Source organism: Frieseomelitta varia, unplaced genomic scaffold, assembly GCF_011392965.1.
Source record: "Frieseomelitta varia isolate USP_RPSP 00005682 unplaced genomic scaffold, Fvar_1.2 scaffold_328, whole genome shotgun sequence".
In the NCBI taxonomy this organism is placed as follows: Eukaryota; Metazoa; Arthropoda; class Insecta; order Hymenoptera; family Apidae; genus Frieseomelitta; species Frieseomelitta varia.
In genome coordinates this window covers 151,589-175,215 of record NW_025110066.1, presented here as the reverse complement: position 1 = coordinate 175,215, position 23,627 = coordinate 151,589, and the positions used below count along the sequence as shown (strand labels likewise).

Genomic DNA, 23,627 nt, shown 5'->3' with positions numbered 1-23,627 from the left:
AAAAAATAGTAAATCAGTACTGTATCAGCACACATTCATTTTTTCTTTCTCGGTATGGCACAGTCTACGTAATACTTAATAGATAAATCAATTTGCCGTTAAAGTTTTATTTTTTAAAATATGATTTGCAAAAAACGTGAGATTTCTTACAAAATACACGACGTTTGAGTTTCATTTTTTTTTTTTTCTTCTACGTTTGCAAACATACAAATTTGCACGAATGTTTGCAATGAAATTATCACGTCAGCGAGAATTATTAAAGACGAAATATCGTATTGGATTAAGTAGAATATCAGTCACAGAACTTGACATAAATATTCGCAGTCTAATTATTGTGCCAGAGAGAATTATTAAGGGCGAAACATCACATTGCGTTAAATAGTCACGGAACAGTCCCATATTCTTTGAAAGCTATAAATACTGGAAAGCTTAAATACATAAATTATAAACTATGATATTTACACAGTGTCACGTATTAAAATTACAATTATAAATTAATCGTATATTAAAGATAAAAATATAAATATCGTTCAACCGAAACGGAGCTCAAGTGTATAAAATATAAATTACAGAAGCAATAAATATCTGAAAATTTAGAAATCAAGCTTGGACATGAATAATTTATATTTTTCTGAAAGAAGTCAATCTTCAACGAAAGGAAACTAAACGAAATCGTTCTAATTTACTGACTGATCAGCTACGCTGATTTCGATCCCGCGAAAGAGTGAAATTTAGTTTTCATTTTAGAATGTCGAACAGTAGTATTCAAAGCACGGAATATGGGCTATTAACTCCAGGAAGATCGATGGGGCGTTTCCTGTTTAATTGAATCCCTGATCTCGGAAGAAAGGGGAATGATACCCCTTCTTCCCACGGTTAAATTGGCAAATACATACTAACCGATTAAATGAGCCGACTGACAACGAGCATGTGGGTGGTGTTTATGGTCGTAAATATAATAACGATGCCACGTTTGAATTGCGTGACGCCACTGATTAAAGACGATCAAAGGAACAGTAAACCGGCTCATTCTACCGATTGTGAGTACATCGGTATCTGAGAACGAGCTGTTGGCACCCTACAGTTAGTCAGTATCGCGATGGAAAAACGTCATAATTTCAGTTGTAGACTGCGTCACCCCGAACTCGTGCTGATATTCATTGCTAAATAATCTTATTTCGTGAATGCTTTTTTTCAAACAAATGATCGTCAGAGAGAATCAGAGTTATCATTGAATTAGAGTCGTTCACAATTTTCAACATTTTACAAGCCCCCAGTAAAATTGATCGTAATAAAATTTTATTAATTATTAAAGTACATTACATGCACGTTAAAACGCATTCAAGACAAATGGGAATGATAGTTCGAGTATTGAAACGTGTTGAAAAAATGTATTCTCTGTTATTAAACGCGTTGAAACTAAAAATATAATGGCATCGTTAATATCAAAAATGTGAGAGGAGAAACGTTTATTTTTCACCAGGCCATCGATTGGAGACCGTTGTCGAATAATTTGTGCTTTTACTATATATCCTTTTCAACATATTCTATTTTATCACGTCTGTTTTCCCTTCTCGATTCTTCCTTTCACTATAGAAAATCAATAATAGAATTCTTCTATCTAGTTGATAAAATAAATGTCTGTTTGCAAAGAGATGCATACATCAATGTAAATATATATCAGTAGTGACAAATAACGAAGTATCATGTACGGTGACATGTAAATTTATTAAATTTGAGTTAAAAAAATCCGTCGATTTTAATAAAAAAGGTGCATTGAAAATTTTGCAATTTACTTAAATCAATCCAAACTACCCTAGTCATAAAGAACATCGAAGATCTTCGTTTATCAATTCTTGTCTTGTGCGGTGTGAACTCGTCATCAAGAACACACATTCTCCAATAAACCATAAACCTCGCACAGAAATTACTCTTCTAAAATTTTTCGCCATTCCAATAAAATTTCCGCAGAAATGAAACGTAACATTTTCCTTTTTCCTTTATTTTTGTCCCAACTGATTTTCTGCTCGTACCATTATTCCTTGCTTCATTCCTTGTTCGAACTTTCATTTCGTAAATAAAAATGTCGATCGAGTGTCTTACCTCTCGTGAAATATTTGTCGCATGGTGCAAATCTAGCATGCCAGGAATTTTAATACTATTTTAATAATAGAGATAAAATTGCGTGATTTATTCCACTCACTTGGGGAAAATCTGGCTCTCGACTCGGCTAAATTTTAATATTGACTGATAGTTTGCCTCTGATTCTGTTCAATTAAATTTTCTTCAACCAAAAGATATTCGTACGCACGAATGTTCTTGCGCGAAGTGCGAAGAATACGTGGTCACAACAGTATTTTTCACTATCCTTATTTTTTTATTTTGAAATAGATCATAACCGTGCTGCCCTAACGTTAACAACAAGATATCTTAATTTCACTCAGAATCTCACTGAGCCAAGTTCTCATTCTCTTTTATCGATTATGAGCATTAAATATCAACCGACTGACAACATTCATTAAAAACCGTCGTACACACGAATCTCTCACGTTCTGCAACGATATTCTCGTACTTTTTTCCTTGCTGCGGCGTCAACAACATACTTCAACATACTTAACAGTTCCCGAAGAAGCTCGGCGAACTTGGAGCATCAAGCTTCGTCCAATCAACTAAACAAGAAACACGGATCTTCTTGCACAAAGTGTCGTGGCGATACATCCTTCTCCGTACTAATCCCCGCGTTTTACTTTCGCATAAAACATAACTGCACGCGTCCTCGCGTTAACAACAGAGGACACCTTAACCTTAACGGTTCTCGATGAAGGCTCGCGACGTTTCAAACACAGCTCCCGTCGTGTTACACCGAACGATCGTGTTCGCGGCGAGACAAATTGCAGACGGCGGCCGATCTCGGCCGAGGAACGAATCGTTCGAGCACTCGGAGTCGAAAGAATTGGCCCGTAAAGGAGTACGTATTTGCAACACGCGCGTCCCGAATACGAGGTCCCTGTTTCTCTCACCGCGCCGACCGCCATTCGCGAACGCTTGACTCTCTCGTCAGGCGTCTCTTAGGAGCGTATCGTCTCGGTGGAAAAAAGCCGACCTGTTTCCAAAACCCGTAATAAGTCTAAGTAGAGATCCCTACCAGCCGGCTGCGGGAGAAAGAGAGGCAGCCTGGTCCCGGGAGAGAGAGAAAAAGAAAGAAAGAGAGAGAGAGAGGGAGAGAGAGCGAAGGTGCTTTCACGAGGATGTTGCCGAGGACAGGTACGAGTCTCCAAGATCGGCGAGAGAGGCTACACGCGCCAACCTCAAGCGATACAGCGATACTTGATTGCGGATACGGAGCGCCGGAGGGGAATTGCAAAGAGGCTACCTTCGTTCGTTCGTTCCTTTCTTTATATTTCTCGTTCGTTTCCTTCTCTATCTACCTCTGGCCTAGGTTGATAATGGATTTTGGATTAGGGTGAAGGAACTGGCGATTGGGAGGGGGAAGTGTACAGTTTCTGGTTATTGTGCGTCGCATCGTCCGCTGGTTTCTTCTTTCTTTCAGTGGCAAAGTAGGGGGATTGATCGTCATCAAATTGCGAAAACTTGATTGCAGGACACTACTACTTTTTGTAGAGGCTTCAATCTCATTATTGTGGCACACATATTGTGAACATTCGGTCGGCTGTCTATTGTCGTTTGCGTCTTGATGTTTAACGCGAGTTTAATATAATCAATTTCGTAATATGCGCGAGAGCATCAATTTAAGGTACGTCGTTATAAATAATTTAAAGGAATCTTTTGAATAATTTAAACGAACGAATCGTAATCGTGTTGATATATTAATGATTGAAAAGAATGATGTAATTCCATTAATATATTAATGATTATACGGAAATAAAGAATTAATAATATAGTAATATATTGTATATATGTACATAATCTATGTAGCAATATATTATGTAGCTACTTATATGAATAATTATATAATTATTAATAATAATAATGATCAGAAAGTATGAAATAGAAATACAGAAATATACGTATAATATGAAAATATTAATTTAAGTAATTTTGTAATATACAAAAATACAGATATATATATATATATATATATATATATATATATATATATACAAAATATGAAAATATTTAAGTAATTTTGAAACATATAGAAAAAAAATACCAATAATTTATACAAAAGGATACACCATAATAATCTTGCAAAGACATAATAAATTTAGATAGGCTCCGTACATTCTCTCTCGATCATTACGTATGTGAATATTAATTTAAGTAATTATACGTAATTAATTTAATTACGTAATTTTACGTATATATATATAATATGAAAATATTAATTTAAGTAATTTTGAAATATATAGAAAAATAATTTATACAAAAGGATACGCCATAATAATCTTGCAGAGACGTAATAAATTTAGATAGGCTCCGTTCTCTTCTCGATGTTTTACGTAACGGCTTAAAGTCTTACATTGGTCTTTAAAGTCTTAGGGTTAATCTCAAGTGGTACGGCCGCTTCCGGGACCGATGCCGCATCGCGCAATTTGTCCACCGGCTGAACGAGACGTGGACGTCTCGCATTGAAAACTAAAATTATTTAGCCATTAATCTTGTTGTTTTCGACGCTCGTGGCAGTCCAGGTTCATTGTGGAGCGACTGGTCAAACCACTCGGCCTGCATCGTCCAGTCTAGCTGTGTAAGTTTAACATTGTGGTGGATTTTTTCTCCCGGTACCAGGAGGGCTGCGCTTCCTGTCCTGGTGACTCTTGCCGCATGCGAAACGCGAGAGAAATTTTTCTTTTATCGGCGAACATGGTAAAAACACGACGTTTTGAAAAGATTAGGTCTCTTTCATGTTAGTATTATATTCCACTTCGACAGTTTTTAAATTATTGCAATATAAAACAACAATCCGAATGGATCTCTTTAATTTAATCTTAAAATGTACATGGTAAACAAGTACTGAAAGAAAGAAAATGATATGGCTGAAGATTCTAGAGAGTGACTTCTTGAACGTGTGTTTGTCGTTGAAATTTTATAATGATTCAAATCATATTTGAAACAATTTTATGAAGCATCGGCTAAAATTCTCGAAAGTGCAGGAAATTAACGATAGAGAATGAAAAACATGTTGAGCTCGATGCGAAAGTCGCGTAATGCAGAGAAAAAAATCGTTCGTCTGTCACATCGCGGGAAACCTAACAAATTTATCAATTGTTATCCCCGTTAGCTGTCAGATTGAATTTCAATTGCTGAAAAACTAAAACTCGCACGGATGATGAATAATAATCGTAGATTAGTAGGAAACAATTTTCAAAATTCAGATTCAGTGTTGAAAACAAGTGAACGTTCGACGCACAGATCGACCTCGGAAAAAAAAAAGAAAGAAAAAGAAACTTCCGACCTTTGGTCGGTTCAATTAACGTGACATCCACGTCGTCGACGATGGCGTCTCGTTCGTCGTTGCTCGAAATCCCGGGGCGCCGAGCGTCGTTAGCCACCCTGTGTCGGCTGCTGGCCGATTCTAATCCGCGCGCCGCGTTCAACGATCGCACGCACGCAACCACGCGCGTCGCTTCCAGGAAGATTCCGGTAGAACCAGTAACTGAAACGCGCCGGAGTAGACGACCCAGGAAACTGGACCCTCGTCCAGGAGGCGGCGCAGCACCGGCTCTCCCTCCCCCTTTCCACCGCCGTTGAAACGGCTGCGAGGTTGCTGCACCTTGGTGTTCTTGCGCCCGTGGTACACTCGGCTCAAGAACAATTCGTGGCCACCGAGGGAACGCGCGCCGAGTGGAACGGCTTCTCTATTCCCCACCCTTTGCCCCGGGTCAGGGAACGATTCCCTCCCCCCTCGGTTTGGTCATGCTCGATTGTGTCGCAGCAACATTTCACGGCGGAGATCGTTGCTCGGCGCAACTTTGAAACGTAGCGGTTCCGTTTGGGCGGGGGGGGGTTAGTTAGGGCAGAATCCCTGTTCGAAATGTTCGAGAATTTTATCGATGATGTTGATATAGTAAGTTATTTGTGGTATAAATGTACTGTCGTGTTTCTCTGAAATACTCCGTGTCGACTGTCGTTCGATCGAATTTTTTATTTAATGAATTTCCAAGAATTCTACAATAAATTCTACGTTTTTTTTTTTAAATTTGAAGGAATTCAAGTATATTTGGTACCAAACTTTGATTCTTGAATCGAAAATGATTCTCCAATTTAATGATTCTTTATAATGAAATTGATAGGGAATTAGATCAGATCAAACGTATCTTCGTGACAGAAAATCACAAGTGATTTTTTTTTTAATCCTTGCTTGAAATCGTTCTCGTAAAAATGATTGACAGCGTAATTGGACGAGGTGATTGACAGGATAGTAAGTAATAGATAATTACTCGCATGTGAAATTCCTATAATTTCCAACATCAACAAACCTATCGCTACACTCCCACTTCCTGACCCGCAACTTTTCATTTCGGTGCTTGTTCCAAACGAAACGTAATATGATATTATACTCGCGTCTAATTAATTCTCCACTTCGGTACCGAAACAAAACCAGCCATTACTTCATCCCTTGCGTTCTTCCATGTATCCCGATCGATATCGGTGAAAAAGCGCGAGTAAAAGTGTTGGTCCTGTTAAACGATTCATTTGACTCGAATGTATGTATGTACATAAGTATTTGGTTCAAATCATAATTCAATTTTTTATAATGGAAGAATGTTCTTCTCTTCGTTCTTAATTATACTTTTTGGAATAATTGGGTTCAAATGATGACGTTGAATTGGAACTGAAACGAGGAGCTGTCATACACAATAAATGTTCCTCTTATATGGCCTTTACAATGAACTTATTTTTCAAACGTTACGCAATTGTACACGTACGTTTCCGTATGGAATTTAAAACGAGAATAATAATTGTTATTCGAAAAATTCGTGGAAACATTGACGACAAGTTAACTGGAAACAACGGATGATTATCATCCGGATAAAACATTCGGCCAGAGAAAATATATATTCGTTATTTCAGGAAAACATTTACTTATAAACGTCCGACTCCGACTCGAAATATATTTCCTATATATTCAAATACTTATAAAGGATAGAGTGTATCTATGCAAGTATACGCAGATAGAAGCGTACTGCTACGTGTACACTATACTGCATACGGGGTACGGTACTACGCTCGTATCGAGAGGTACCGAGGGTTCCTGGCCTGCGGCGAGCGGATGCCGGCCTGTTGCAAAACGCTAGTAAAGAGAGAGAGAGAGAGAGAGAAAGAGAAAGAGAGAGAAAAAGAGAGAGAGAGGGGGGGGCAGGGGATCACAGCCGGGAACCCGGCCTAGGCTCGGCTAGAAAGCCGGTTAGCAATCCCAATCCCACCAGGCGCAGCACGCCGTTCCTGAACTCGAATGGCCGGCCTGAACCTGAAATCAGTCGCCTCGCCACCCCACCCGGTGCACGAGCGTTCGTCCTCCTCATTCTTTCAACCGCTTCCCGCAAAAGGAAACTAATACCCGGCCCAAGCGACTTCCTCTTTTTCTAGCCAGCTACATGCGTGGCCGTGCAACAAAATTCACGGACGAGCTGGCGCACGCCCACGGCCCTCGTCCTGGCAACCTATGAATACTAGAGATGGGATCGAGTACCTCACAAAACTGATTCGTGCCTTTGGTACGTTGAACCATTCGAAATGGTATTTTCAATGTATAATATTTTCAATATTCATATTTTCCAATATATAATATTTTCAGTATTCATATTTTCCAATATATAATATTTTCAACATTCATATTTTCCAATATATAATATTTTCAGTATTCATATTTTCCAATATATAATATTTTCAGTATTCATATTTTCCAATATATAATATTTTCAGTATTCATATTTTCCAGTATATAATATTTTCAGTATTCATATTTTCCAATATATAATATTTTCAATATTCATATTTTCCAATATATAATATTTTCAATGTTCATATTTTATAATATTTTCAACATTCATATTTCATAACTGAATCTAAACGGGGAAATTTTGAACGTTGTACTTGGAAATATAGAGAGTGCGCATGCGTCTGATGTGCACACGTCTAATGCGCAGCTGTCTAATGCGCAGACGTCTACTGCGCAGACGTCTGACGCGTGTAGGAAATCGCGCGCTTGCGAATGGAGTGTTTGAAATTCGCGTGTTGAAACAGGGACATGGTTTCTTCATCGTGTCAAGTATAAATACATCAGACGTGCATAGTATCTGAAGACTTTAAAACAAAAGCTACAGTCAATTTGACGTACACAGAGAGAACTGAATAAAAATAGATCGTACATACACAATACGAACGACATTACTTTTACATTCCATCTTTGGACTTTTCCTTTGAACAAGAAGGAAGAGAGATTCATTCTGCCGAATTCTCATTATCAAGATTCGAATACTCTACTCATGATTACATTTTCGAAACTTGTAGATACTCATTCTAGGAGTCGAAATCAGCTCGAAAATGAATACATTATATACGTATATATTTGTCATAATACGTACAATCTATTACACGCTTTCATTTATTGTTCGTATAAACGAGTACAATCCGATTTCCAAGATTCAAGTGTTAAATACTCTAGAGTTCGAAACAAAATGTACAGATTTTTACTCGTCAACTGGTGTTCAATACGAAACGAAACGTAGACGTCTATCCACCTTGGCTCGAATTTGTAAGTTGCATGTTGGACTTGATCCCATCCCTAAGCCGACAAGCTAGCTGTTCGTAGGCCAGCGTGTGTTTTATCTCGTTCGGCGAACGATACACGCTAGAGAACGTTGCCTGTGCTGGTGATGTAGCGTGTGGAACATACATCGGCGGTGCTTGGATCCGAGAGGATGTCGTGGATTTTAACGGCACGGCCGCCGCTGCCGTGATACCGCTGGAAAATGCAGCCGCTCGCGCGTTTCGTTCGAACTTTGTTGCACCGCCGTTGCGTCGGTGTGACGCGCTTGTTCGAGTACGTGTATGGATGTTTCGTTGTTGGCAACAGCTGATTTAGTAATGGCTTTAACAGCGGCGAATTTTATATCAGCGTAATGCGAATGCGTGGTACCGCCTTCCCTCTTTTCGGAACGTCGGTATCCCGTGTTTGTTTCATTTAATGGAGTGGAGAATAAATTTTGAGCTAGTCAGAGCGAGGAATTCGAATTCGAAGATAAATCGAATCTAACGACACGCGTCCCTCGTTCTTTGAAAACTCGCGCGTAACTGCGAGTCTTTTTTTAAAAATAAAAATTAATTAACGGGAGGAAGTCAATTTGTAATTATCTTCAGTCGATAATTATTTCTTTCATACGTACGAGAGTGAATTCCAAGAACTCATTAAATAATTTTACGAAAAATTGTTTAATATTTAATCATTTATATTTTATAAATTACTTGGTACTCGTGACACTATGAAAAATTTTTATTTCGTCTTTAATAGGTAAAAAAGTTGAAAAGAAAAAGTGATACAAATGGGATCCTTCGTTTGAGAAAATTATGAACGGATTTGAATTCTAATAGAGAAATCTAAGTTAAAACACATCGCCAAACTGCTACTTTAATACCGTTACTAAACTAAATTATAAACAAATGTAAAATTTATTATAATTGATACTCCACTTTGGACAATTTATGTTTTTTAAATATTTTACAAAACTACAGATTTATAAAGATTCTAGATCGAAGAAATTCGATCATACACACGTGACACTTGAATAAATACACATTACACTGAGAACTATCTTATAATCTGTGAACCATCGAATAAGTGCTGCATACAAAGTAGTTCTAGCAACGCTTTCTCTGACAGTACGTAATCGTAATATCATTTTCATATCTTATTCCGATATGTTTGCATCGGTTGCCGTGCTGCAAACAGTGATGGACGTTTGATTCAATTTTTAACTTACCTAGGTGTTGGATGGATATTTTAATGAGCGTTTAACGATACGTCAGGATTTTCACTTTCTCTTAATACCATATCGCAACACGTAATTATAATAATTTCTTTCAGGAGCGAATAGACGATTCACATATAGTTATTTTTCTACCTTGGGATAGAATGTACCATAGTATTATAAGATTCATTTTCCATTGTAATTATTCGTCACAGTTTCTTCTTGTCTCGTTGTCTCCTTTTAAATATTATTTATTGCCATAACAATGATTATAACTCTTAATTATTATTCGAATTATTATCCAGAATTTTCCAAGCGAACTTGAAGAGTATCGAATTAAATTTATACGAACTTGTTAAAAACAAGAAGAAAAAAAAAAAGAAACAATTTTTATCTTAGAAAAAAGAGAAGCTATTCCAACGTTTCTCGCAACTTCTGCACGTTAATTTTCCCGTAAAGATTCTTCGAATCGTCTAACGAAAAGTATAACGTAATACTGTTCCGACACTCGTCTATCTATGTGTGCACACAGCGTCCACGTAATACCGCGGAGGCTGGTAGTAAACGCAAATACGAACAGATTCGCCGACGCCGGGACTTATCAAGATCCGCGTTATCCGAAAATCGCCTGGCGACACGTACGGCCATGACGAGAGAAAGAAAGTATCCCGTGGCAACCGAGCTAATAACCATACGAGAAAATCACCGGAGACCACAGCAGGACGTTCCTTCGCTTTTGTAAATACCACCGTCCATTTACGAGAAGATTCTTTATCACGATGTCGACCATCGCTTTTGCGAAAGAGGCGAGATTTGAAATTTCGATATTCCCCTTGGAAGATGAAAAACCGCGTGGAGAAGGTGCGGAGAAACGACTTTGCACTGGGGTGTATCTTGAAAGAGTATAGAGGACCATGTACACACGTAAATTCGATGTTTAATTCTACGTTTATTCTACCTTCGCAAGTAGTATAAATACAAAATTGGAATGGCTGCACATTGGCTCGTGAAAGTATTCGACCGCCTACTGTACGAGAACTTGCGCGCGTATTTTATTATTATTGCATTTATATACGTATAAATATATGAATCTGTAGAAAATTTATCACGTTTACATATTTATTTTATTTATTATGGAATTATATATTTAGATATCGTACATATCTTATGTGTTTATATTTTATGCGTATGTCAATACGAAATTCATACTAAAAATGTATCATAATTTATTTCAAATTAACTTGACTAGTACAACCGTGAAAATCATGTCTCATTACAATACCAGTGAAATATATTTTACATAACATGATACATTTATGCTTTCGTGAGGGACTATATTTGTATCAAACGCCTTCCAACTTCTACAATACAATTTTCAAACTTACCACAAATATTAACTAAAACTGAAACTAAAGAAACACAAATAATTGCTCGCAACTGTTTGAGTATTTTCGTGAACAATTATCGGCCGCGAACTTCACACCCGTTCGAAATGCGTGCGAACGTACGTGTCTTTATTCCCACGGAGACAAACCAAAGAAAACCACACACGTGTACACACGCCACGGAGGCAGATTTCTTTCGCCGATTAATGAATTTACATAACAGACCTGACTATCCTTTGTCACGAGCGGCCGTGTTTCTGACCAGCGTCTGCTCGCCTACGAGCGTTTCGCAAAATCGATTTCCCGATAAAGGCCCCCGGCCTATTCCGCGCCGCGATCACGTTGAAAAGATCGGCCGGGGAAAATATATATATACAGCGAGCGGACTTTCTGTTTCGCAAACGCGCCATCGCTATCTGGGGCTTCTGATCGTCCGGCGAAAAGAATTTTCATCACCCTCGTGCAAAAATTTATTTCTTCATTTATTCGTTACTTACGCGTTGTCTAACTCGTTGAAAGAAACACAACAATTGGCAGGATTAAGAAGTTTCGTTGCAACAATAACAATGTGATAATGTCCTGAATAAATAACAGTGTCTTAGTCAGACGTTTTTGTTTCACGGATATTTAAATACTTAAATGCAGTAGAAAGGTGATTGAAGTATCTACAAAGTGTTTTAACTCACGAAGCATCAAAGTGAGAGCCTTTCAATTTCAAAAACGCAGACACCAAAAGGTGATTTTATGTTTATTGCTTGCTACAAGCAACAATAAAGCAACGAATGTGTGGAAAGCATAGTTACACGTCTATCAACAACACTAATTTTCTTTAATTAATTCTCTAATTAGTGCTTCGATCATTTTAGTGTACGTCCAAAACAGTAATCTTAGCGGCACGAGGTGGCTGAGGAAAACAGTAATCGGCGTAAAAATCGACGAAGAAGCGTACGCTACTAATACTAATTGATTCATGCCAGAATAACCACATATTATCTGTCAGCAAAATATCATCTGTACAAAGAAAAATTTTACACGCTATAAATGTTAAAAATATAAGGAAAAAAAGATATTCGCTATAAATGTTAAAAATATAAGCAAGAAAAGATATTCGCTATAAATGTTAAAAATATAAGGAAAAAAGGTATTTGCTATAAATATTAAAAATATAAGGAAAAAAGATATTCGCTATAAATGTTAAAAATATAAGGAAGAAAGTTATTCGCTATAAATATTAAAAATATAAGGAAAAAAGATATCCGTTCTAAATGTTAAAAATATAAGGAAACAAAAGATATTCGCTATAAATATTAAAAATATAAAGAAAAAAAGATATTCGCCATAAATGTTAAAAATATAAGCAAGAAAAGACATTCGCTATAAATGTTAAAAATATAAGGAAAAAAAGATATTCGCTATAAATGTCAAAAATATAAAGAAAAAAAGATATTCGCTATAAATGTTAAAAATATAAGCAAAAAAAAAAAAAATATTCGCTATAAATGTTAAAAATATAAGCAAAAAAAGATATTCGCCATAAATGTTACAAATATAAGCAAAAAAAGATATTCGCTATAAATGTTAAAAATATAAGGAAAAAAAGATATTCGCTATAAAATATTAAAAATATGAGGAAAAAAGGGGGAAAAAAGTGAGAGAAAAATAGCTGAGAAGAAAGAAAGGGCGAACCTTCCCTTAATGATCAGCGACATTTGCGAGGATGATGGAACAATCCGCGTGCCCTCCCAACGCCTCCTCGACGAGATTCCTGATACCGCGCCGGGACTTTTGTTCCTTTTCCCTCGGTCCCGGAGTTCGCGTTGGCAGGCAAACGTTTCGCGGGAATTCATTTTCCCGGGACATTAATAAAATTCTTTGGGATCGAGGAAGCACGCGAAAGAACGCGGGATTGCTTCGTACGGATGGCCACCACCTTCGGTGGCAAGCATTTTCGGCGATTTATGAGGGACGTTTCGTTAAGGGGAGTTAGGTTCACACATCAATGGTGCGCAGCCACGTTTCTCGAATTCTGAATATTTTTTTCCTGGGTGTTTCGCGTTTTTAATTTGGCAATACTTTTTTTCAACTGGAAGAATCTTTTTCGAAACTCTGTACGGATTCTTTATATTTATCTGTGTATGTGTGTTGAGAGACAAGAATATTCATACAATTAGTTTATTTCTGATTCGATGATATAAGAGGTCGACACATTGAAAAGAGAAAAGAAAATTTTTTTCTTCCACTCGGGCCTGTTTTGACGCATTTGGTTGAAAATGGTTTTGTTTCTTATGGAAAATTGACAAAATATTTAATAATACAGCAATAATACCTTCTTTAACTTTTCTTTAACAATTAATATGGAAACTATAGAAATAATATGTCAATAATATCTCAATACTTTTGTCTCTCACTGTACCTCATATTACATAAAAATTTTTGAAGAATGCTACTATTTTTACGAAAAAAAAAAAAAAAAAAAAACAGAACATTTATCCCCCGAAGGTCTGAAATTAATTTTCGCATAAATTATATAATTTATTGCATCGATTTAACAGTATCTTCGACAACTTCTAGTTTCTCACCTCGACGCTTGCTTCCTCACGTGCATGAAAATATTTATTTGAATCAAATGAATAAACACCCGAGTTCATTTTATTAAGCGAAATCCAGCTTGATCGTTGCACGACATCAGGCATCTATCGTGCCTCTGGATACGCGTTTCCTCTGGTAAACAACGTCGGGGAAAGATTCTTTACCGTTAAGGCACAACTTGAGCATCCTAAGGAGTGTATATTAACTGATTAAAAATCGCGATAGCCGCACGATGACGGGACGAAGATTTATTCGTTGTTTTCTCCGAGTTGTTCCTCCGACGTCTTACGAGAGGCGCTTTCTTGGAAGATATATCGTTGTTCGTCAGAATTTTTTTTTTTTTTTTTTTTAATTAAGGGAAAAAGAATGATTCGCCTCTTTAGCTACCGTTCTTGAATTCTATTCTGCTTGCTAATGGCTTCATTCATATAGAGAAATTGAATGTTCATAAACTGGTGACTATTGTGGTTTATAAATCCACGAAATTGTATTAGAATCTCTACGTTTTTTTTTTTTTTTTTTCATACATTTCGTCGTTTCAAAGAGTAAAAATTCGTATTGTGATAGGGCATGAATTGAATCTGTGTTACATGAATTGAATCCCCATCTAAAGGATTTTCAACTCGTTGCAATGATCTTTTCAAGTTCCGCCAGGTGTGAAATTCTCATTTTTCCATTTTCGTGCGACGATTCAAAATGTTCTGTTTAAAAATTAATTTTCGATAAAAAAAAAAAGAGAAAAGCTTCATTTCAATTGAAATTCCTTTCTCTTCCCTTCCTGTACTCTGCCGCAGCTATAATGTTGAATATCCACCACGCAGACGTCATTTTCATTGTTTTTAATAACCTAAATTAACTAAGCTAGAATTGCCTCGTTACGTTATAATATGTGTATACTGCTTCCATTGTGTTACGTTCGTGTGAAAAATTCTGTAAAATTTTCATTTTTCGCTTTCGATTTTGTCATCGAAATTTTTGACCAGGGGTTCAAATATTTTTTGGGAACTCAGAAGCTGTCGCTTGAAACAAGAAATGACTCAATATATGTATTTAATATACTTTATATTGTAGATAATAAATAAATATTTACTTTATATTAAATAAATATTTACTATATACTTTATATTGTAGAGATTAAATAAATATTTATTTATAACAATTCTGGTGATTAAACGAGATAATGAACAATGCAGTCACAACTCAAATAAACTGTTTTTTTTTCGAACAATTCGCTCGACTCTGCCTTTTTTTACAGACTATAACTTAACAACGATCTATGATACTTACAATACTACAATATAGTGACACAATATACCAAAATAACGTTACACATGATCTTCTGTTCCGTTACTAGTCATCTTCGTCCGTGCTTCTCATTTCTTCTCGCCCAAAAAAAATAAAAAATAAAAAATAAAAATGTTCCAAAATCGCAATCACGGAAACTCGAAAATTCAAACGAGGCTCGAAACCCTGCGAAATCCCAAAGCACGATAAACATTTCAATTAACACACCCTGCGCGCAGCGAGGCGAGACGAGGCGAGGCGAGGCGAGGCGAAGCGAAGCGGGGGCAGAGGCTGAAACCGGCGTGGACGAGACCGGGTCTGGATGGGGAGAGAGCCGGTGGAACGGGGCGGAACACCAGTAAACCGGTATAAAATATCGTCCGCCATTTTCCCAGCAAATTTTCCGCGGCGATCGTAAAGCGGCGGCCGCGCGTGTTTATCGCGAAATCGATTTGCGAAACGCTCGTCCGGGGACAGGAGAACGAGCGAGCGAGCGAGCGAGCGGTCCCGCATGAAACGTAGACTCCAAACGCTTGGTCATCGCTAGAGATGGGATCGAGCACCGCACAAGCAGATTCGAATCTCGAAACGCCTCTCTAACGTTGCGGGAATGAAAACAATTCGATTTTCTAAGTAGAGATTTGACTATTGTCGACAGACGGGCGTGCACATTTGGTTTACTGCAATTTAACCTAATAATTAGTTAAAGAAGACAACATTAGAAAACAGTGTGAGAATCTCGACAGATTGAACTGGACTGGATTTTTAATGTGACAAAGATTTTGAACGTGAACGTTAGTTCAAACACGCTTCTTCGTTCAGAGGTGTAGACGTTCGACGCTCATACGAAATTCCACATTTATTTGCACGTACGTGAGAATTGAAAAGAAAAAGACGGATCTCACTTTTGAACGAATCGCGTACATAGTACCAGTGACGTCACCTGCATGTCCGACCTTTAGATTTCTTCTTCGAGTCGTCTAGATTCAAGAAAAAGAAAGAATTCTCAATTTTCAAGACTCGAATACCACGCACGTCGAGAGAATCTTTCATTCCCAAAAAAATTGCAATATATTCTCAGTTTCAAGTTACATTCGAATCATCATCCAGGCAAAGCAAGTAAATTCAATACTTCTTAATCATTTCTCATCCAGCCAGATGTCGTGCCGGCAAGTTCGAAAAGAAAGCGAGACGAATTCTTGCACAACGGCTCGGCCACTCGTTATGGTCCGCAATCAGTTGCCGGCGCTCGAGACTTTACTCGCTTAACCTCGACAGACAGATTTCGAAAATCGTTTATTCGCCTGAACGAACATTTCTACAGAATGACCGCGTTCGTCTTTAACTGCAGACGACACCGTGGTTCCACTGTCCGAAGAACAACGCAAAACGGAGTACCGGGAGTCGTCGCAACGAGTTTATACTCTCGAAAATAGCAATACCTTCGATATCGAACTCGCGTCCCGGATTCGTGAGTACGTGTGTTGGGTTTGATCCCATCCCTAGCCATCGCCGCCGGCCAAGAGTATGGAAGGAGGGACGCGGGAGGGGAGGAAGCGTTGGAACGATCCTCCGAGTACCATCGCGTCTTCGTCGGGCCTGGTTCATTACGCAATGACCGACGTCCGAGATGCGGAGGCCCCGGTTCGAAACCAGTTTCGCGAAACGGCCGTCGCCGCCGAGCCACAGGATCACACGGGCCTGTAGAAGAGGAGTATAGGGGACAGAGGGCAACGGTGAATTATCCTTCCGCAACCTCGCCTAACTGAACCGCTCCACCGACGAAAAAGGAGAAAGGAAACGGGCTGTCTCTCGATCTCTCGGGAGGGGGTGTTGTGTATGTGTGTGGATATCCTCGTGATTTAACCCTTTCGCTGCGAGCCCGCTTGCTTGGGAACGGCCAACGCATCTACGCGTCTACGATCATTTTCATTTTCAATGATCCGAGATGGTTACAGTTGAACAGGAGGGACACTTAGTTGGAGAAAGGAATCTCTCGGGAGTGGGAGGGGGGGGGGGGAGGCGGTGTCCTCGTGATTTAACCCTCTCGCTATACGAGTCTGCTGGCGATAATTTCAATTTTTAATTGTTCGAGATACAAGTTTCTGATCACTTTCGTTTCCAGTGGTTTGAGACGGTTTCAAGTCAGTGGGAACGATTTGAGAGACACGTAGTCGCTTACTTGAGAGTGCTCGAGTTCTTTAGGACTAAACTTCCGTTTATTTGTATGAAATTTACGACAAAGTGAAATGTTGCTGCTGTGAAACTCATATTATTTGAGGAAAAAGTAAACTAATAAACTGGGCAGATCCTTAACTTGGATTTTATCAACTATTTGTCCCATAATAAAAGCGAAGTTCTGCTGCATTTCTATATTTATATATATTCAGAAGATTCTATTGCTTTTATTAATAATTACCAATAACTTTACTTTCTCAGTCCAAGTGCATGGAAATTTGCTCGTTGAACCATGGATTTTTACACATTTAATAAATTTACGTCTATTACAAAAATTCCTTTCATCTACTAAAAATAATGAAACCTAAGGTATTCAAATCTGATAAAACTAGAAAGAATCATTAACAGCTTGATTCGCTAATAAAAAATTGAATAAAGATCGTTGCGCCTACGATTAATCTCAATGCGTGTTCACAAATTAGCTGTCGGAATGAAAATGAGATTCATCGTCTCGCTGTCTAACGTGCGTTTCATTCGGCCGCGCTAAAGTTTTTGCGCGTTATCATACGCACGGCCGCTTATCTAAACGGGCAATCGGCGCAAGGAGATCCTTCGATCTATTAATCTCGACGATCAACGCGTTGAATTGAATGCGTTCATTGATTCAAATCGACGCGACGAGCAAAAGAGAAAGGGGGCCCGCTTTGGAGTTCAATGTCTAATTCGACGACGGCGAAAGAGCTAGCGTTTGCCAGGCAGCCGCGCGTGTATATACATACGTGCATACGTATATGCCTGAATCGATTCATTCTCGCGAGAAAGAAATCGCGGGGTATCCGATGTCCGATATGATAAGATCACGCACGTACTCGTGTACCCGAGTGGCTTTAAACGCTTGTACTTTGTACGCTTGTGTGTATCGATATGCTCGCCACCTTGAATGGAGAGATAAGAAATAGTTGCTCACCTAGCCGAGCTGCTTGAAAATAACTGATATACACTGAGCAGCTCTGGCCATTTAAATAAACACACGTGCTTGTAGTATTTGCATTTGGAATTTGCTTCCGTTCATAAACGTGAGTTTATCCGTAACCTTGCGACGAAATTGGCCAGGGAGCAGCGCTGCTCTCGGAACGTTGTTATTATTCGGGATTTTTACGTGTTTCTGGGGAGACCGTAAAAACACACGTGATGCACGCGAAGCATGCGAAAACGTATGAAATATTCAAGATACAGCGCCCATTATGATGCTTGATAATAGTTGTAATTTTTGCACACGAGAAACTGAACGATGAGAGAAGACATTTTCTTACTTATAATATTTGTAATTCATGGTAAATTATTTTATATAGTATATTATTTGTAATTTATAGTTTATAATAGTTGTCTAATTTATATTAAAGTACATTATGTTACAGTTGTGTTGTGTAACTACATTATAATTATATTGTATACAAGTGTGTACAATGTAGTATTATTATGATATATATGACACGGTATTGTTATAATTTTCAATATTTTTTATTGTTGCATTAGAAACTACTAAAATTTTGAGCCTCTGAGACTTTATACACTTTCTGACAGAGATTAATAATAAAAAGAATAACGTACAAATTAAAAATCCCAAAATCTCAAACTGTGTACTAGTATATAGTATCTAGTATATTAATATATAGTAATTATATCCAGTGTATCAATATTAGTATATAGTAGTACTAGTATATAGTATGTAGTATATTAGTATATAGTAATAAGTAAGTACTGTGTACTAATAAGTATAGTACTGTGTACTAGTATATTAGTATATAGTAATAAGTAAATAATACTGTGTACTAGTATATAGTATGTAGTATATTAGTATATAATAATTATATCCAGTGTATCAGTATTAGTATATTATATCCAACATCAATCAGAAGTCGATTTAATGAAACAAACCCTATATAAAAATATTCAAAATATTCAATAGGTCTAGATTTATACGAAAATATGATTCTGCACAAGAATCCGCGATTTATTAAATAAAAGAATTTAGAAGGTCGTAATTTCGTGTTGCCTGATTTGAACGATAATATTGTTACAGAGGCTTAATACGCGAGGTTTTAATTAAGAAACCACGCTCCCGTCGCAATTAATGTGCTCGTTATAATTAATTGAATATACATTTACTACGAAGTATCGTTGAGATCATTAAAATAGAATCCATGCCTGTCCAAATATATGTACGCCAATCATTTGACCAGCAATGAAATTTCATTCCTCCACTGTTCTTCTTCCTAGAACACCGAAAATTCAATGCACACGTATCGATTCTCGTAATCCTACGATTCTTGGCAACACACGCCCGTAGTTATTAATCGAGCGATCCGGTCGTACGATAAAGCAGCACCGGAGACGATTCCCCAGCGCGAAAATATTCGAATGAACGATTTCAATCCCCCCACGGCCACGGCTGATCGACGCATTCTCTCCCACGTACATACACCACGATGCTTTCCCTGTGGCACCTCCAAGTGCTGTGCTGCCTTCCCGGAAATCCGCGATTTGTTCCTGCTCGCGGAACGACGCCAGGGGATTTGCCAGAACTACGAATCACTCGGCCGTGATTCGTACGAAACGCCGCGGATAGCAAATTGAAAGAAATATATTCGTTTCCGCGTAAACATCACATTCTGCTTTGCGCGTGCTTCGTCGATATTCCTTTTTTTCTTTTTCTTTTTTTTTTTTTTTTTTTTTCTTCTTTTTTGAACTCGCCCGAAGACTCGCGTTTTATTCAGTGACAATCGATGTCGGGCGGTTATTGCATCGTAGAGTTAGAAACGAAACGATCGAACGATGGGGAATTTCAGTTGACGTTCGAAGATTTGTTCTTGGCGATTCTTTTCGGCCGCATTTAAACAGTTTCAAGAAAGGGGAATATTCTGTAAAGGGAACATTGGACGACAGAAGATACGTTTCGTTAATTTTAATGTTTTATCGCGTGTTGCAATTGTTGTACTTGTTATCGCAACTTTTCAACTATTGTGAAATATTATAATTATTATGGGTATTTCGTGTGTTGCGTATTACAAGTATTATCATAGCCATTGTAACCAGATTACGAACCATTATGAAATTTTACATTTTTATGAACTGAGCAGAAATTTATTTTCACTACTAAATATTGACGTACCTTTGCACTCTGTGTTTTGCACTTTTGCGTCACTAAGTCGCTCAGAGATTGCATGAAAATCCAACATTTTAAGTTGCAGCAGCTACATATTAAAATTATAACTACATCAAGTATTAAATGTCTTGTATAATTTCGTATTTCTAAATCCCCCACCTACACAACGTACAACTATAACGCAATAACGTTACAACAAGCATTGTATTTCGGATATTTCACGCTTATTATCATCTCGTGTTCCATATGTACAAATTAAATTTCCCACAAACGCGCAAAGATCCACGCATCCATCATTCAACGCGCCACCAACCGTAAAGCCAAAGGTACAAAGTCACGAGCAACGTTACCATTCGCCAGAAAAAAACGATAAATCTTCGTCGCCGTTCCGTTTGAAACCGCAAGAGGATTTTATGTAACAGCGAGAACGATGTGTAAAAAACAAAAAAAAAAAAAAAAGAAATACAAAAAGTTTCCTCGTCGCTTATTAACATCGTTAACCGGTACGACACGTGGGTGGAAAGAAGAGGAAACGAAAGCACAGTTAATTAGCGGCGTTAAATCACGGGTGATTAATAGAAAGAGAGAGATAGAGGTGTGTCGTCGAAACTTGGCACGGTTTCGCGGGCCAAAGAAGGTCGTAGTCTGAATTTCATCCGCGGCACCGTCACGGTCCGACGATCCATTAGTCATGTCAGCGACGACAAAACTCGCGCGAGCTAAATAGCCGGTACACCTTGGCCCCGCGCGAAACCTGCAATCCACTGGCCGCCGCAGAAGGACGCGAAAACTCGAGCATTGAAGTCTCCGTGATCTACGCGCCGCGAGAACCGTTTTGTCCTGCCTTATTTCAAGTGAAATCAGACTTTATATTCGCTTTCATCGAATAATAACGCTTTTTTCTATTTTTCTTTTTTTTTTTTTTTTTGAGAAAAAATTTTGGAATTTCGACGCTTAATTCATTCAATAAGTAATTTATGGCTCGAACAGTTATCAAACTTACAGAGAAAGTGACAAAGGAGAAGATACTCCATATGGTAAGGTGCCCAAATTTCGTTTACCAGACTTTTTTTTCCATGATTTTGAAAGAAATTGACGCGAAGCTCAGTACGAAAACGAAACTTTGCAATCAGTTTTTTAATAGGAATAAAAAGATATACGTGTAGAATGATGCATTTCTTTCAGTTGTGTTTTCAATTTTGTTGCTTGTTGCTTCATAGTTTATAAACTCAAACGGGGAAGAAAACACGTTTCTAATATTGATCCTAGGATCAAATTTAACTTTTTAATAATTGTAATTGGTAATTTAATTTTTTAACTTTAGAATATAAAGATAAAAGCTGAGAAATACAATTTCAAACAATGTACTATTTGTTAACCTCGAGTAACAAATTTTGATAATATTGAAACAGTAATGAACTAAATTGAATAAACAGTATTAGATTAATAATTAAAATAATTGATTGAGATTTGTAAAAAAAATATACGTAACGTGAGAAATAAAAAAAAGAAAAATACAAAGTAAAAAGAAGTATAAAGAAGCCTAAACAGTTACAGAGACTGGACCCTAAAGGATTCAAATTCATCTGACTTTTACTACCAGCACACTTGTTGCACCGTTTTTTTACTATAAATTCCAATTGCTACTAACAGAGAGATTAGGGATGAAATTAGATAAAGGGGGGCGAAATTTGGGACCTTTACTCTCTAGCCAAACAAAGTATTTTACATATACAACAACTAGCAATACCAATCAAACACAGCGTGTACCATACCCGGTATACACCAACTTCCTCTATTCATGCTAATGAAAACAACGCACATTATATCAAAGTCTCGGACCCCATTACATTTCCCAACTGACAAAGAAAAGCGAGAGGGTCAAAAAGAAAAAAAAATGGAGGGGAGGTGTCTCTCGAGAAACTTCGAATAAAAAGGAATAAAAAAACCACGCCGTTTTATCACTCTGTTCATCCACGTGCGATCGCGTTCAGCGTGGAACAACGAGCGATCTCTTTCAAACGAAATGAATATGAAAAAAAAAAGAAAAAGAGAGAGAGAGAGAGAAAGAAGGAAAAGAAAAGAAAAAAAGAGAGGAAAGAAACGTGGGTTCGCCGATCGTTTCGCGGTCGATGAAATAAGGTGTTTACCTGTAAGTGTGGAGTTGTTAATGGTGTTGTTTGCCGTGGAAATGGCCGATTGGCTGGTGACAGGTGTGCCAACGGTGGTGGCCGTGGTTGTCGAGGAGTTATTTGGCGAGAGGGCCGCGTTGGCCGCCTGTGCCTGTGCCTGGGCCTGGGCCTGAGCCTGAGCCTGCTGTTGAAGATTATAATTCCACGCGAGCAGCATCAGCTTCAGCTTATCCGCGTCTTTCATGAGCGCGCCTGCCGAAATTAAAAGTGCCAATTGGTTTCAGGGCATGATTAACACGGTGAGTTTGGTGCCGATGAGTTTTTCGGGGGTGAGAGTCGGAGAGATTTCATTCGCGATCGCTTCTGGTTGTGCGACTTACGTGTACAACACACATGTATGTATATATGGGGTGGGTTTGGTCGTGACGTTTGGTTGTGCTTGAGCGATCGAGATCGTGGAACGTTTCCTTTTCTTTTTTTATTTTTATTTTTTTTTTTTTTTTTTTTTTTACGATCGTTCGACGCTTGTTGCTGGAGAATTTTGCATGTTACAGCGACTTTCACTCGACGACTTCATCTACGAGTGAGATTTGAGAAAAATATGATTTGTTCCTGGAGCGTTTTGTGGTGGTTTTCATGAAGGAATATTTGTGAGAGCCGCGATATACAATATCTAAAGATTACTCGCATACGTAAGTTAATCCGTACTTAGAATTTATAAAAACTCTTATGCAGTAAATATAGTTGGAGAGTGTATGAGACATTCTTTTAATATACGTTTTTCATTAATGAATAAGAATCGTATGTGCCAGTTGATTTAATACAGAAGGCGATCTGTAGAAAATTATATAAAACCAACTATGAATGAATAAAAAAGTAATTATGAAATGACGGATACTTTTCTAGATGTAAACATGTATTTTTATTAATGGACGATAACGTTGCAAATAGATAGATAGAATAT

The 23,627-nt window shown here is 37.8% G+C and overlaps 1 protein-coding gene across 4 annotated transcripts in view; it reads right to left on the bottom strand.

Moving 5' to 3' along the window:
* LOC122530115 (nucleolar protein 4-like) overlaps window positions 1-23,627 on the bottom strand; it is a 178,072-nt gene that overhangs the window by 23,188 nt on the left and 131,257 nt on the right. For 3 of the 4 annotated variants that reach the window (XM_043656787.1, XM_043656788.1, XM_043656789.1), the window contains exon 3: window positions 22,682-22,915. The exons of the other annotated variant lie outside the window; for it this stretch is intronic. In XM_043656787.1, coding sequence (XP_043512722.1) covers window positions 22,682-22,915 — 234 coding nt within the window. The remainder of the gene's footprint in view (window positions 1-22,681; window positions 22,916-23,627) is intronic. 4 annotated transcript variants of the gene reach the window in all.